At 46.6% G+C, this 15,842-nt stretch overlaps 5 protein-coding genes, 2 long non-coding RNA genes and 1 other non-coding gene across 8 annotated transcripts; 4 read left to right on the plus strand and 4 right to left on the minus strand.

Annotated features, from left to right (window-relative positions):
- Nucleotides 1–6: 6 nt before the first annotated feature.
- Nucleotides 7–351, minus strand: LOC112344794. Its single transcript, XR_002991829.1, has 3 exons — nt 313–351; nt 172–237; nt 7–113 (listed from the first exon to the last, which is right to left on the minus strand). It is a non-coding gene; the product is annotated as an uncharacterized LOC112344794 (long non-coding RNA).
- A 685-nt stretch (nt 352–1,036) lies between these two features.
- Nucleotides 1,037–2,493, plus strand: LOC9652082. The gene is made up of 2 exons (XM_002965643.2): nt 1,037–1,651; nt 1,712–2,493. Exons 1-2 carry the CDS (start codon nt 1,079–1,081, stop codon nt 2,342–2,344), a joined length of 1,206 nt encoding a protein of 401 aa, XP_002965689.1. The 5' UTR covers nt 1,037–1,078; the 3' UTR covers nt 2,345–2,493.
- An 826-nt stretch (nt 2,494–3,319) lies between these two features.
- On the minus strand, nt 3,320–4,582 carry LOC9634967. The gene is made up of 2 exons (XM_002966016.1): nt 4,001–4,582; nt 3,320–3,946 (listed from the first exon to the last, which is right to left on the minus strand). The coding sequence occupies exons 1-2, from the start codon at nt 4,580–4,582 to the stop codon at nt 3,320–3,322; spliced, it is 1,209 nt and encodes a 402-aa protein (XP_002966062.1).
- Nucleotides 4,583–5,020: 438 nt separating this feature from the next.
- Nucleotides 5,021–5,104, plus strand: TRNAL-UAA. Its single transcript has one exon. It is a non-coding gene; the product is annotated as a tRNA-Leu (tRNA).
- Nucleotides 5,105–8,070: 2,966 nt separating this feature from the next.
- On the plus strand, nt 8,071–10,755 carry LOC9634968 (subtilisin-like protease SBT5.3). Its single transcript, XM_024670775.1, has 6 exons — nt 8,071–8,123; nt 8,254–8,450; nt 8,519–8,590; nt 8,652–9,213; nt 9,393–9,629; nt 9,810–10,755. The coding sequence occupies exons 1-6, from the start codon at nt 8,071–8,073 to the stop codon at nt 10,753–10,755; spliced, it is 2,067 nt and encodes a 688-aa protein (XP_024526543.1).
- Nucleotides 10,756–10,832: 77 nt separating this feature from the next.
- On the minus strand, nt 10,833–13,746 carry LOC9634969 (elongation factor G, chloroplastic). Its single transcript, XM_002966017.2, has 4 exons — nt 13,485–13,746; nt 11,754–13,165; nt 11,186–11,698; nt 10,833–11,096 (listed from the first exon to the last, which is right to left on the minus strand). Exons 1-4 carry the CDS (start codon nt 13,714–13,716, stop codon nt 10,926–10,928), a joined length of 2,328 nt encoding a protein of 775 aa, XP_002966063.2. The 5' UTR covers nt 13,717–13,746; the 3' UTR covers nt 10,833–10,925.
- A 312-nt stretch (nt 13,747–14,058) lies between these two features.
- On the plus strand, nt 14,059–15,477 carry LOC9652156 (late embryogenesis abundant protein 31). The gene is made up of 4 exons (XM_002965646.2): nt 14,059–14,097; nt 14,364–14,817; nt 14,893–15,093; nt 15,150–15,477. The coding sequence occupies exons 2-4, from the start codon at nt 14,440–14,442 to the stop codon at nt 15,330–15,332; spliced, it is 762 nt and encodes a 253-aa protein (XP_002965692.2). The 5' UTR covers nt 14,059–14,097; nt 14,364–14,439; the 3' UTR covers nt 15,333–15,477.
- LOC112344957 lies at nt 15,412–15,759 on the minus strand. The gene is made up of 2 exons (XR_002991901.1): nt 15,681–15,759; nt 15,412–15,632 (listed from the first exon to the last, which is right to left on the minus strand). It is a non-coding gene; the product is annotated as an uncharacterized LOC112344957 (long non-coding RNA).
- Between the last annotated feature and the right edge of the window lie 83 nt (nt 15,760–15,842).

Here is a 15,842-nt window from a genome sequence, read left to right on the forward strand (position 1 = left end):
CTCAAACCTCGACGATTCATCGGCGGCAGAAGTGGATGCTTCGATCGATTTCCCAGTCGAAGATTGCACCTGCATTTTGCACCACCCGAACGAGAATCCGCAGGAAGGAAGAACTACAAACACGAAGAAGAAATCGTATGGAGTGTATAGATCACGGAATCAAGAACTTACATCCGCGAGCAGAGCGTTCGAAATCGTTAAATGCTCCACATTTAAGTGGCGTGAAAGCACGAGGCCCTGGAATTTCCAATCACATCAAAGATCACATCCAGCGATAGCGCAATCTCTTGCATTGCGCTCCTGGCCACTTACAAGCATCTCGTCTCCTCCGCTTCTTCGTGCGCCTTCGCCCGCCTCCTCCTCCATTGCACAAAGCCCTAAACCCTTCAATGTGATGCAATATTCACAGTAAAATAATTCAATTTTTGAAATATTTTAGAAACTTCTACGTTCTTATATATATAATTTATAAACACATTTATAATTTTTTAGATTTTCTTAAACACTTCTTAATGTATTCTAACTTATTCTACTAGGTTGATATGCATTAACAAAAATTTTTTTTTAATAAATTATACACATTTTTATAATTATAAATTTCCATTTGATCAATTGGATTGATAAATGTGAATAACACTACTATTAAGCAACCAAACAACATATAACAAATTATTTTCTCTTTTTATACTTTACTTTTATTTAGATTAGAAAAAAGAAATGTTTGGTTTACTAAAAAGGCAAACATAATTTACCAAGGAAAAAAGTTTGATGTGGGGCAGGATCTTCTGGATCTGCTTCTCCATCTCCATCTCCATCTCCATGACCCGCTTCTCATCGAAGTCCAAGCCAAAAACAACGTGTCTATACTGAAAGGAGACTTCAACCACACTTATAAATGCAATATTTCTCAGGAGATGTTGAACCATCGCCTAATCACACCTTCTTAGTTCTTTCTAGGTGTTTCTGAAGTCTATAAATTGCTGTCCAATCTTTTGTGTGTGTGTCTCGAATTGTTCCTCAAAGTCCATTGCCCACTTCTAGTTGAGCCCTCTTCCCCTTCTTTATCTATCCACTTCTAATGGCAGCCACCGTCACTCTTGTTGGCAATGGTTATGTGTACCCAAACGACAGTTTCGGTTCTATTTCTAATGATGGCCTTGAAGGATGGACCGATGCCACTGGATCAACCCGTGTCTTCTTTTTGCCACAGAAAACTGGATGGATCTCTGTTTCAATCCAGGCAAGATCAGTTGACAACACTAACACCTTGCGCTTAAGCCTCGATGGTAGTCCCAATGCTGCACACGACGTAGTTTTGCCCATGTCCTCTGATTTCAAAACTTATACAGTGGGAACTTATACCATTTTCAGCGCAGAGTATCACTATCTGGAAATACGTGCAGTCACCCAAAACTCAACCTACCTTCCTGAAGTGCAAGCGCTGATCATCTCTGGTTCTGCTGCCGAAGGCCTCAGGTATAACAAGAGCTCCAATCGCGCTGCACCCTCAACGCATCTCTGGTACAACACAGATGCTATCCAGGGGGCTATCACTGGGTTCTACACTGAATTCTATGTAAAGCAAGCCGAAGATCCCGTAAACTCCTACTACATGACGAATGGTTTTGGAGATGGCTACTTCGGCATTCAGGTAAGTTCCAGTCTATACCATGGTGACCACTCTCTAATACTGCTATCTATATGTTCCTAGGTGATCTCTCCGACTGAAAGGAGAGTATTGTTTTCAGTATGGAGCAATTATAATACTGAAGACCCAGGGCAGATCCCCGATGACTACAAAGTGAAGCTGGTGAAGAAAGGCACTGATGTGATTTCAGGAGAATTTGGTAATGAAGGGTCGGGTGCACAGAGCTACATCCAATATATGTGGAATACTGACACCGTTTACAGAGGGCTTTTGACGGCTGAAGCGGATGGCAGCGACAACACTATATTTTCAGGTTACTTCTTTTTGCCGGAGTCGGGCTGGAAGCTGATAGCTCGATGGAACAAGCCAAAGACTGGAGCTCGCTTGTTGACAGGGCTTTACTCCTTCGTGGAAAACTTTCGAAGCAATGGAAACGACTACTTCAGAGCTCACTACGGCAACCAGTGGGCTTATGGTGAGGGTGGATGGGTGCAGCTGACCAAGGCTACATTCGACACGACCGCCGGTGAAGGCGACTATCAGCGATATGATTATGGCGCTGGGGCAGAGGGTAATTGGATGTATATGTTCAGTGGTGGATTTAGGCAGACCAACAATGTGAAGGTTGGAGATGTCATAGAAAGGAGCGTTGGTCCTGATCCCGACGTGGACTTCGCAATCTTGGATGCTCTCTAAAGCCTACATGCCAGAGCTCAAAGGCTTTGCTTGGACTGTACCTTTACAAATAACATGGCTGGCGCTAGATGTTTCGATCCATGCCGATCCATCGCACCTATCATAATCTCCTGGCAATCTACCTTCAGTTTTCTAATGTAATTATATTAATGCAATAATAAGTGGTTCGAACCCCAATTGTATGCTTGCCAGTTGTCGCACACACCGGCGATGGCAAGCTCCAAGGTACCACAGCCGAGACCAAAGCTGGAAACAAGCAGGCAAACGAAAGAAACTTCGTTTCCCTAAGAACAAATTAGAGTTCTAGACATATATAATCACTTTAAATCGCAACAGCAGAGGCTTTCCAACGCTAGAATGAGCGAAGTACCAGCTCGATGGAAAGACAACAATCAAGACCAGCTATCTTTTTCAATCCGTGAGAGGCTGCCGAGGTAAAGAGGTAAACTAGAGAGGGATTTTTTTCCAGCTGGAGCACATTGTCATTGTCAAACGAAGTGCAAGCTCAAAAAAAAGAAGAGAAAAATAGAACTCACTGAAAGAGCGACCCATTCTCAATGAGCACTTGAGCACGTGATGAAAGCGCCAAACCTCGATGAGTCATTGGATGCTTCGATTGTGCATTTTGCATCTAATGTAACACAATAAACTGTTTTTGATTTACCTAAGCAAAAGATGGTAGTGAATATATTTAAAATATGCTTGAATATTCAGGATATTATACCATCTAATGGTTGTTATTTATTTAGATTAATTTTATATTTATAATTTATAAACTTTTCCCTTTCTAGTATATATTTTTTATTCTATTATCTAATGGTTGATATGCGATAAAATTAATCTTGTGTTTATAAATTACAAACATGCTTATAATTATAAAATTTATTTGATCAATTAAATTAATAAATAAAAATAACATTACTAGCTATGTTTTCTTTAGCAAACAAATTATTATCTGCGGTGGTGTTTTAGTTTTTAGAGAGCATCCAATTTTTTCAGGTCCACATCAGGACCAGCGCTCCTTTGTATGATATCTCCAGGTTTCACATTGTTCGTCTGCTTAAATCCACCACTATACATATACATCCAAATGCCTTCTGCCCCAGCGCCATAATCATATCGCTGATGCTTCTCTTCACTGGCGGTCGTGGTGAATCCGGCCTTGGTCAGCTGCACCCATCCATCCTTACCATAAGCCCACTGGTTGCCAAAGTGAGCCTTGAAGTAGTCGTTTCCATTGCTTGAAAAGTTCTCCACAAAGGAATAAAGCCCTGTCAACAAGAGAGCTCCAGTCTTTGGTTTGTTCCATCGAGCTATGAGCTTCCAGCCCGACTCCGGCATATAGAAGTAACCTGAAAATATGGTGTTGTCGCTACCAGAAGCTTCAGCCTTGACAAGGCATCTGTAAACGGTGTCAGTTTTCCACATATATTTGAAGTAGCTCTGTGCACCCGACCCTTCGTTACCAAATTCTCCTGAAATCACATCACTTCCTTTTTTCACCAGCTTCACTTTGTAGTCTTCGGGGATCTCCTCTGGTTTCTGAGTATCATAGTTGCTCCATATTGAAAATAATACTCTCCTTTCAGTCGGCGAGTTCACCTATGGATAATAAGAGTATTAGGAGGTGGATAATGCAATTAAACTGGAACTTACCTGTATACCAAAGTAGCCACCTCCAAAACCATTCGTCATATAGTAGGAGTGAAGGGGATCTTCGCCTTGCTTGACATAGATTTCACTGTAGAACCAAGTGATACCCCCCTCGATACCCTCTGTTTTGTACCAAAGATGCGTTGAGGGTGCACCGCGGAAGGAGCTCTTGTTATACTTGAGGCCTTCGGCGGCAGAACCAGAGATGACCAGTGCTTGCACATCTGGAAGGTAGGTCGAGTTTTTGGTGACTGCCCGTATCTCCAGATAGTGATACCCTGAGCTGGAAATGGTGTATGTTCCTACTGCATAAGTTTGGAAATCAGAGGACTTGGGCAGGACTACGTCGTGTGCAGCACTGGCACTACCATCGAGACTTAAACGCAAAGTGTTAGTATTACCAACTGATCTTGCCTTGATTGAAACAGAAATCGACCCAGTTTTCTGTGGCCAGAAGTAGACACGGGTGGATCCAGTGATATCTGTCCATGCTCCAAGCCCGGCTTCAGAAATAGAACCGAAACTATTGGACCCCTCTCTTGGGTACACATAAGCATTGCCAACAATTGTGAGGGTGGCTGCCATCTTAGAACAGATTAAGAAGGAAAAGAATGCTCAAAAAAGAGTGCTCAGCTATTGATAGTAGAAATGGGCTTCAAATTTATGGACTTCTATACTGTTCATTTTGCGGACTGGGTAGGACCAGCTGGTGGGAGGCCACCATCATCATCAACAAACACGTTGTAAACAAATTGATGTGGATTTGGAATGCGTTACAGCTGGAATGCTTATCCTGGTATGTTTTTGATATGGACTTTGAACTGAATTTTTTTTCTTTCCCGACACATGATGCGAATAAAACGAGATTCTCGCACCTGAACGATCGTGTACTGGTTTGCGACATGGCAATTGTTCTGAAGACAACTACCGTCTAACCTTCTGGAGGAGTTTGAACATGGCTTTTGTAAAATTTACAGATTAGCCTGCCTTAAGCCCTTTAATGTAATTATGCTAAGGCGATAAGCTGGTTTGCCCGAGTGGTCTAAGGGGGGTGACTTAAGATCACCTGCATTTCAATGCGCGTGGGTTCGAACCCCACAGCCAGCAAATTATAGTTTTGGAATCTGTATCTCAACTAGAAACTTTATGAGCGCTAGATTAGAAATAGTAGTATGACTAAAAATGTAAAATGTCGTATACACGCAGCAATTTTGTTACATTTTCTCCGATACTCTGGAATTCCTTGGCGAGCACTTCAAAAGAAACTGATTCCATCCCACAAGATTCACACACCACAAACAGGGACTCCATCGTTGCCGCGTGCTTAATGCTACTGGCAGCAATTGCTAGTCAAAGTGATGCTTCCTTCCACACCGGCGATGGCGAGCTCCACAGTACCAGACCCGAGCCCGTAAGGAAGAGAACAACTTGTTTACCTTTCGTTTTCCTTCGACAGAAATATATCGTATACACCAGAGGGAAGAGAGAGGATGTGGATTCTGCCACAGTTTTTTCGTCACTCGCCAGCATGCTTGCACGAATCCTGGGAAGCGATGGGATTCACCTACAAGATGGCGCTCACTGAATTCTCAGCATGGCTTACGGAAGACCAGGCCGAGATTCTTTCAAGTAATAAATCAAGTTTACCTCGATGAGTGAAGATCTCGTTAATTTGGAGAGTGAAAGCAGGTACACCGAGTGTTGTCAAGGTCTTTCCAAATAGAATGCTGCAACTCCAGACGACGCACTCGTGGGATTTCATTGGAATGCCGAACGTAACAATTCCTTGAAAGAATGAATCCAAAAACGCGCTACCAGCAGCTGATGTTATCGTTGGAGTTCTAGACACAGGTATAAAATCAGCTCAAGTCGGCCATGAGATCTCTCCAAGAACTTACTCGTGAGTGATATGACAAGGATATGGCCTGAAGCCAAGAGCTTTTCCGATGCTGGGATGAGCGAAGCACCAGCTCGATGGAAAGGAACCTGTAACAACAAAGCTGCAACAAGGAAATTTCGAGCTCACCTTTTAGAGACGATCTATAACTTGTTCAGCAGGAAGTTGGTTGGAGCTCGCAACTACATGATCTATGGCAACTTCATAAACGCGAGGGACGAAGTTGGGCACGGGACACACACAACTTCCACCATCGCCGGAGCTCTGGTCCTTCAAGTGAGTGAGTTTGGACTGGGGGCCGGAACAGCGAGAGGAGGAGTTTGCAGAGTTGCAGCGTACAGAGTTTGTTTCTTGTTCGGTTGTCCCAGCCAGCGACGGCATCCTTGCCTGCCATCGATGACGGCGTAGATATCTTATCGGTGTCTCTCGGAGGATTCCCTTCAGCTTATGACGAGGACCCCAATGCTATCGGTTCGTTCCACGCCATAGAAAGGAAAATCTTGGCATCATGAGGAAACGCCGGGCCGGCTGCATCGTCTGTGTACCTTGGATTCTCACGGTCGCTGTGAGCACTATAGACAGACATTTTTCAGTAGACATCAAACTCGGCAACGGTAAAACACTATAGGTAGAAAAAGAAAGAAGAACTATCCGTCAATGACAATCCCGGAGCTCAAGAGCCAGACCAGCGTGGTAAGCACAGTGACTAATGTGGGAGCTCCAAAATCCGTGTACCGAGCGATCGGATCCCCGCCTCTCGGAATCGAGCTGATCGTGTCGCCTGGAACGCTGGTGTTCAATGCCACCGGACAGAAGATCGACTACAGCCTGACGTTCGTACCGCTTCCAACGCTATCCAAGAACTGGGCATTTGGAGAGCTCATCTGGACGAGCCGTGAAGGGCTAAAGATTTTCTCCCGTCCAAATTTGACGGCCGAGATTGCCGATCTGGACGGCTCAGATGTCGAATATATAAATGTGCCTAAAATTAAGAGGCCTGGTGCTAGAAGGTCCCAGGTTCGAGGCCTGCATAGGCCAATTTCCAATCCGGTTTGACACTCTTCAGTAACACTTTCCTTGGATCTTTTCAAAGCGTTTCGTCTCCTCGTACGTGCCAGTCAGGATGTTTGAAAGGAGAATCTAACATCCTAAGAGAAACCAAATTACAACTCAATTAGACATATCTCAAGCAACTGTGAGGAGCTCAGGCTCTCAGAGAGCCCTCAGCAGCTGTGCAATGTTTGAGTTTATAAAATGATCATGCACGAGCTCATAACAAAGAATTTATCATGTAGCAACCTTGGCGTTATTAGCACCACGCTCTGACCAGCTGAGATAATAGGCCTCTTACAGAAAATTGTCTTCCTTGAACCGCTGGAAATCAAATCGACTTTCTAGCGAAGCTGGATGGCAGAAACGTTGGCGACTCGCGTTTGGACGAGAGCTGGATCGTCTCTTGGAGATGTCTCGGTCGCTGCCGCTTAAATGCTTATAAGAAAGAAGCCTTGGTTTTTAGAACTTTCCTTGAGAGAACGATGGTTTTCGGGCCATCATTTCTACTTTACTTCCATTCTGCGGAAAAATATCTCACCACTCGTATACAACAGTTGACGACGTGCGTACTTTTCCCTGAGACTGAGAAAAAAATAAGATTGGTCAGTTGCGACAAATCACACAAGAGAATGGTAGCTTTCACCTCTAGTATTGGAAGCTTTTGAAGGCGGTGTGCGTGCTTCTCCCTGCCATCTCGTCCCTAGTGTATAAGTCAATAAATAATACGTAACTAAAGACCAGAGGGATTACAACACCTTAATTCCTACGTTCGTGTTAAGCGACACTCCATCCATTGGAAACTCCATCGTCCGTTTTGTCATCCTGCCGGACAAAAGCGCTTTAAAAAGAGTTCGCAGATTCGCAGATTCACTCACCACAGACATGGACTCCTCCCACGGAGCCATCCTCGTCGCGTGCTTGCTACTGGCAGCGGTTGCAAACCAAAGTGATGCTTATTTCCACACCGGCGATGGCGGGATCCAAGGTGCCAGAAGCGAGCTGAGAGCTGGAAACAAGCAGGCAAGTTTAAGATGACTCGTAAGAAAGTAGAAACTTATTACCTTTCGTTTTTTTCTTTAATCATTCCAGAAATATGTTGTATACACCGGAGGGAAGAGAGAGGATGTGGATCCTGCAACAGTTGTTTCATCGCTCGCGAGCATGCTTGCAGGAATCGTCGGAAGCGACGATGAAGCCACAGCTTCTATGGGATTCACCTACAAGAAGGCGTTCACAGGATTCTCAGCATGGCTTACTGAAGACCAGGCCGAAACTCTTTCAGGTGATGAATCAAATTTACCTCGAGTGAAGCTCTCATTGGTTTGACGTGTTGCAAAACAGCTACTCCGGGCGTTGTCAAGGTCTTCCCAAACAGAATGCTGCAACTCCAGACAACGCACTCGTGGGATTTCGTTGGAACGCCGAACGTAACAGTTCCTTCCAAGAATGAATCCAAAACGCTGCCCGCAGCAGCTGATGTTATCGTTGGAGTTCTAGACACAGGTAATCAATCAGCTTAAGTCGGCCATGATATCTTTTCAAACGCTTACTTGTGAGCTATAAATCAACAGGTGTCTGGCCCGAATCCAAGAGCTTTTCCGATGCTGGGATGAGCGAAGTACCAGCGCGATGGAAAGGAACCTGTGACAACAAAGGCGTCACCAATGCATCAGTGATCATCAACTGCAACAAGTAAAAGAAAAGTTCAAGCTCACCTTTTTCAAAAAAAGATCTATAACGTGTTCATCAGGAAGTTGATTGGAGCTCGCAACTACTTGACCGATGGCGAGTTCAAAAACGCGAGGGACGACGCCGGGCACGGAACACACACAACTTCCACCATCGGCGGAGCTCTCGTTCCTCAAGTGAGTGAGTTTGGACTGGGAGCCGGAACAGCGAGAGGAGGATTTCCAGGTGCCAGAGTCGCAATGTACAGAGTTTGTTCCGAAGCAGGTTGTGCCAGCGACGCCATCCTTGCTGCATTCGACGATGCCATCGATGACGGCGTAGATATCTTATCGTTGTCTCTCGGAGGATTACCTTTAGCTTATGACGAGGACCCCATTGCGATCGGTTCGTTCCACGCCATAGAAAGGAAAATCTTGGTATCATGCGCGGGAGGAAACTCCGGGCCGGCTGCATCCTCTGTGTCCAATGGTGCACCTTGGATTCTCACGGTCGCTGCAAGCACTATAGACAGACATTTTTCAGTAGACATCAAACTCGGCAACGATAAAACTCTACAGGTAAGAAAGAACTCTCTTTTGTCTTAAGCAAGATCATGCCTTTTTGTCTTTCACAGGGCACAGCTCTCAACTTCGAGAACATCACATCCGCTTCTTTGATCTTGGGTAAAGATGCAAGCTTAAGTTCTGCAAATTCCACACAAGCAAGGTTACGTAGTGTCTTCTTTCTTGAAAGTAAACTGACATTTTACCTCCACAGTCTTTGTCTTGTGACGGTTCTGGATCCGGCAAAAGTAAAAGGAAAGATTATTGTGTGCGAATTTGATCCTTTGGTGATCCCGACAATCATACTCTTAAAAAGCCTCAACAACTGGGGAGCTGCTGGAGTGATCCTCGGGAATGATGTGATCGCGGATATAGTACGATACTTCCCTCTGCCAGGAGCTTTCATCAAGAAAGCAGCGTTGAAAGATCTGCTTGCCTACACGAGTTCAAGGTGCTTGTTTAGTACGATCCTTATGAACCATGAGAAACTAACGTTGCAAAAACGCCTTGCAGCAACTCGACAGCAGCCACGATTTTTCCAACCAAAACAGTCCTCGATGTTGAACCTGCACCCACAGTCGCTGGCTTTTCATCAAGAGGACCTCACATAGAAAACCTGGACATTCTCAAGGTATATATACGTACCTCACCCCTCGGTTTCTTTTGGTAACAGTTTTTGCTTTTGGCAGCCCGATATCACCGCACCGGGTGTAAATATTTTAGCAGCATGGTCCGCCGCAGTACCAGTCTTCCTCGAAGATTTAGACGCCACTAAGCCCGTGTTCTCCGACTTTAACATCATTTCTGGAACGTCCATGGCATGCCCTCACGCTACTGGAGCTGCGGCGTATGTCAAGTCGATCCATCCTGACTGGAGTCCAGCGGCAATCAAGTCAGCACTAATGACCACAGGTAAATCAAAGGGAAAAAAAAAACAAGAGAGAAAAAAAATTCATACCTCAGTGCGTGATCTTCTTCCAGCAAAAAGAAAAATTTCCATACCTCGAGGCTGTTCTAAACTGTGTGATCTTCTTCTTCTTCCAGCGAAATCCGTTGACAACGAAAAGAAGCCTTTGAAAGACTTTGATGGAAGCGACGCAACTCCATTCGCGTTTGGAGCCGGCCAGATAAGTCCTCTCGACGCGGCAAATCCAGGACTCGTCTATGACACCAGCGTGGAGGAGTATCTCCTCCATCTCTGCGCGAGTGGATACAACGCCACGCAAATCGCCGTGATCTCTGGTCGCACCGTAAGGTGTCCCGAATCGCCTGGAGCACCAAAGTTAAACTATCCGTCAGTGACAATCCCGGAGCTCAAGAACCAGACCAGCGTGGTAAGAACAGTGACCAATGTAGGAGCTCCAAAATCCGTGTACCGAGCAATCGGATCCCCGCCTCTCGGAATCGAGCTGATCGTATCGCCTGGAACGCTGGCGTTCAATGCCACCGGACAGAAGATCGCCTACACCCTGACGTTCGTACCTCTTCAAAATCTATCCAAGAAATGGGCATTTGGAGAGCTCATCTGGACGAGCGATTCCATTTCCGTGAGAAGCCCTCTTGCTGTGAAGGGCTGAAGAACCCTAAAGATTTTCCCCCTCTAAATTTGACGGCTGAGATTGTCCGATCTCGACGGCTGAGATTTAAAGTGACGTTTTGCTCTGAATGGTCCAGATTTCAAGGCATTTCGAATATGCTGTTATACAAAATCTTTAAAATCGCGCGAAGGAAGTTAAAGAGAAGCGTTTTAGGCCGCAGCGACTGTTTGAGCTTTGGAGGTGATTTGCGTTTGGACATGCTGTGGCACGATCTCGAATTTGGAGAGCTGCATCGAGTAGCTTGCTCGTCCCTTTGTCATTCCTCGGAGATTACTCACGTACTGGAACATCTCCGCCAGTGGAACAAACGCATCCACAACCTGGAACCAAAGCAAACCGAGCTTAGATTCACTCTCACCAGAGAAGAAAAGCTATGAAGCGAAAGATTCGTGAGAAGAACCAGCCTTACCTTCAAGCCACCGGGCTTCTCTCCCAAGCTGTTGATCTGGCCTCTCCTCGAGTTTAAGTCTCCGATCACGTCTCCCATATGCTCCTCCGGCGTCACCACTTCCACCTTCATCACTGGTTCCAGAAGCTTGGGCCCCGCTTTGGGAATCCCCTCCCTGAAAGCTCCTCGAGCTGCGAGCTGGAACGCCAGGATACTGGAGTCGACGTCGTGGTAAGAGCCATCGACCAAGGTTGCTCGAAAGTCCACCACCGGGTAGCCTGCTAGGATCCCGTTGCTGATGCTGTCCTCGAGGCCTTTCACCACCCCCGGAACGTATTCCTTGGGAACGGTTCCACCTTTGATCTCGCTCTTGAATTCGTATCCGCTGCCAGGCTCCAGTGGCTCGAACTTAATCACAACCTCTGCGAACTGGCCTTGTCCTCCTGACTGTTTCTTGTGTACGTACTTCACCTCAGTTGGCTTGGAGATACTCTCGCGATAGTTCACTTGTGGAGCACCCACGTTAGCTTCCACCTGAATCAGAAAAGACTTTAGAACCACAATCTTGTAGCGAATTCACGAAGCAAACCTTGAACTCCCGTTTCAGCCTGTCAACGATGATTTCCAGATGGAGCTCTCCCATGCCTTCGATGACTGTTTGGTTTGTTTCGTCGTCTCTGGAGAAATGGAACGACGGATCCTCTTGCGCAAGCTTGATAAGGCCAGTTGACATCTTGTCGACATCAGCCTTCGTCTTTGGTTCTATTGCCACCTTGATGACGGGATCAGGGAAGTCCATTCTTTCCAGGATCACTGGCTTCTCTGGATCACACAGCGTCTCCCCTGTGATCGTGTCCTTCAAACCAGCGAGAGCTACGATGTCTCCAGTCACTGCAACCTTGACATCTTCCCGTGAGTTTGCGTGCATCTGGAGCAGACGCCCGATCCTCTCCTTCTTGTTCTTGTTCGCATTGAGGGCGTAAGATCCGGCCGTGAGAACGCCGGAGTAGACCCGCATGAACGTCAGTGCTCCAACAAAAGGATCTGTCATCACCTTGAAGGCCAGCCCCGAGAATGGTTCTTTGTCACATGGTTTTCGCTCGAGAACGACCTCCGGATCGTCCATGTCAGTCCCTTTGATCGAAGGCAACTCCACTGGGGAAGGAAGAAACTCTATCACCGCATCCAGCAGAGGCTGCACACCTTTGTTCTTGAATGCCGATCCGCAAAGAACTGGGACAAAGCTGTTTGAGATCGTTCCCTGCCGTATAAGTCTCTTGATGGTTGCTTCATCCGGCTCCACTCCTTCCAAGTACTGCTCCATAACTTCACCGTCTTGTTCCACCACCAGCTCGACAAGCTGTGCCCTGTAATCTTTCGCGTCCTTTGCCAAGTTGTCGGGAATCTCCTCGTAGCTAAACTTCGCACCTAGCTGTTCTCCGCTCCACAAAATAGCCTTCATGGTAATCAAATCGACCACCCCTTTGAATGTATCCTCTGCTCCTATCGGAAGCTGTAGTACCAGCGGTTTGGCTCCTAAGTTGCTGACGATCATGTCCCTCGTCCGGAAAAAATTGGCTCCCATCCTATCCATCTTATTTACAAAGCAGATCCTCGGCACCCCGTATTTGTCAGCCTGCCTCCACACGGTCTCTGACTGTGGCTCCACACCGGCAACGCTGTCGAAGAGGCAAATAGCCCCGTCCAAAACTCTGAGAGCTCGTTCCACCTCAAGAGTAAAGTCTACGTGCCCCGGAGTGTCAATGATGTTGATCCGATGGTTCTTCCACACGGCGGTTGTGGCAGCGGAAGTTATAGTAATGCCTCGTTCTCTTTCCTGTTCCATCCAGTCCATGGTCGCATTTCCTTCGTGAACTTCGCCGATCTTGTAGTTCTTGCCGGTGTAGTAAAGAATGCGCTCGGTTGTTGTAGTCTTGCCAGCGTCGATGTGAGCCATGATTCCAATGTTTCGGTAGTCCTCGAGTGGAAACTGTCGTGTATCTGTGTGAGAAAATAAATTGGATTGTAGGCAACCAGAAAAAGTATGAAGTGTATGAAAAGAAAAAATTTCTTGATAGAAGCAAGCAAAAAAAAAAAAAACTGTGGAACATTCTTTTCGTGCTATAGCTACGTAAATTTGCAAGAACACAAAGAAAATTCTTCGTGATAGAGGATATGACTATGATGCTCGCGTAAAATCTATAAACCAAGATGCCAATGAATTGCAACTCATAGCACGACCGACCATATCCAAAGGAACCAAGAAAAATCTCGATGACAAAAATCCATAGCTAGCTATGTAGAATCACAAAAGACTTACCGGAATCAGCCGCCATACACACAATCCCACGCCTCGCAGCATTGCAAGCCCGCGCATTCTTGGCCGCGCCATTCTGCCCTGAAAATCTGAGCCCTGGAAAGCCCCGGAGGGCCACAAACGGCGCTCTCGATTTGGCGCCGCAGCATAATCTCGCTTGCGAGCTCCCGGCGACGGATGAGCAAGATGGGGACTTCGCTGCTGGAAGAGTAGCGGCCGCTTGCGCCATCGCCATTGCCGCCTCGCTTATTCCCACACTGGCCCAATACGCTGGGAATGGATATAAAGGTATGGTTTTAAACCATATAGTGCGAGAAAATATAAATCGATTTATTGTGGTACATTGTGGATCTTCGCGGGTGGGTTGACGTTCGTCCACGTGGACGCTTGGAAGCCGATAAGAGAAGAGTGGGAGCTCGCAAGATTTGAGACGAGGACTTCCACGCTCCCGGACGCCAGACTCGGAGTAAAATCGCGTTAGTTACACGCGTCGCTTGTCGAGCCACGTGTTGACACGCGTCGAGCCAATAGACTTACAAGAAACCATACATTAGGGCAAGTTATTTCCTCACACAAGAGATTTGAAGAAGGCGGAGCTTTGGAAGCGCTAGAAGAGGTATGTTTTCTACTCGATCGCGATTCTTTCATTCTTCTTGGCCTTGGATAGCAAATGCGTGCTTAATCGCATTCTTGTGAGTAGTTCTTGGAATTAATTTGTGTGTTCTAAGATGTAGAAATGCTTGGGGGGTGTTTAGCTTGATTCTTTTGCTGATCTAATCTGTCGGTCTATTTGCTGCTTGAATCGCTTTAGCTATGGAAAGCCTGCCTTTTAGTCACTTATCTCTTGTTTTAGAGCATTTTCTCACAACTAAGTACTTACAGGTTAAGGAAAAATCCTTTTTTTTTCTCTCTTTCAACCCACAACGCACCAACAATCTAACTTCCAACGTGAAAAAAAATGAGCCAAGACCAGATGCAGCGACCAGTGACTTATGGAGACATTTTCAACGTTTCGGGAGAGATGGGTAAGCAGGCCATCACTTCCGAGGACGCGTCCTTGATGCAAAGCGCCGAGACTCAGGCTTTCGGTCAGACGCAGAAGCACGGCGCGGCATCGCTCATGCAAGCCGCGGCCGATCACAACGTGAAGACTGGAGCTCTTTCACCCGACGCTCACAGCCCGGTAGCAGACATCGGTGTGACTGTCCGAGAGACCGTCGTTCCTGGTGCCGCCATTGACACGGAGTTTGTAGCAAACGTTCCAGTCACCGGTGTGGTTCGTCCGTTGCCTACTGCTCCAGAGGTTGCTTCCGCCAATGCCGTCACCATTGGAGAGGTGAGAAAGTTCATAGAGTTCTCCATTTTTCTCTCGGTTTTCTTCCTGTGCTCTAGCTAAAGTTGCTCTGAGCAGGCTTTAGAGGCCGCAGCGCTGGGAGCAATCGACCAGCCGATCGAGCATAGCGACGCTTGCGCCATCCAGAGCGCCGAGACACGAGCAACTGGAGCTCCCGTGACGAGCAAGGGAGGTTTGTCTTCCACGGCACAGTCGGCCGCGGAACTTAATCCTCGGGTGGACGACTTTGCGAAGACAACCATTGGAGATCTCCTCACGGTAATCCTTATTCGTTGCTTCTCCCCGTTTCACTTGTTCCTTTTTTGTTTTGCCAGGATGCTACGACTTATCTTGCAACGGACAAAGTTGTAACGCAGGAGGACGCGATCAAAGTGATCGAAGCGGAAGCTCGTCACACTCCCACGGGATTGCCTCGTCCGGGAGGAGTAGGAGCAGCTATGCAGACCGCAGCCGATTTGAACGAACGAGCCGGACTTCTTCCGCCTTCGATTGTCTGAGATCGAGAGATTCTCTCCAAGTAAGCTTGCTGTGTATACGAGAGTGTATGTGTGAGGAAAGTGAGAACAGGAGAGGAGAGGAAGAAGAGATAACTGTTCATATATGTAGTTTCTAGATGTACTATCAAGCAGAAGAAGATTGTCACTCGAGCTTCGTCCCTCCCGATTTCCTAGGAAATCTGAGCCTCAGTTTCCTCGATGAGAGTCGCCAGTTGAGAGGAACTTGCGTGACTTTCTCCGCGCCGGTTGCTGTTTCCTCTTCCAAGCTCTCTTCAAAGTTTTCTTCGAAGTTCTTTAGATCTGGAGACCTTGGAACTGAGATGGATGAGAAAACTCACTAAACTTTACCTTGCTTGGGTTGGGAAGAAGAAGCGTTGCTCGCTCCGTAGAGAATGAGCAAACACAGGATCAAAAGCAGTGGAATGAGATGCAAGGCTTTGATCCTCCTGCTGCTAGCCATGCTCGACATTTCCTGTTTTACTAGAGCTTTGGTCGTGGAAGGAGGAAGAG

Source organism: Selaginella moellendorffii, unplaced genomic scaffold (genome assembly GCF_000143415.4).
Source record: "Selaginella moellendorffii unplaced genomic scaffold, v1.0 SELMOscaffold_6, whole genome shotgun sequence".
Classification (NCBI taxonomy): domain Eukaryota; kingdom Viridiplantae; phylum Streptophyta; class Lycopodiopsida; order Selaginellales; family Selaginellaceae; genus Selaginella; species Selaginella moellendorffii.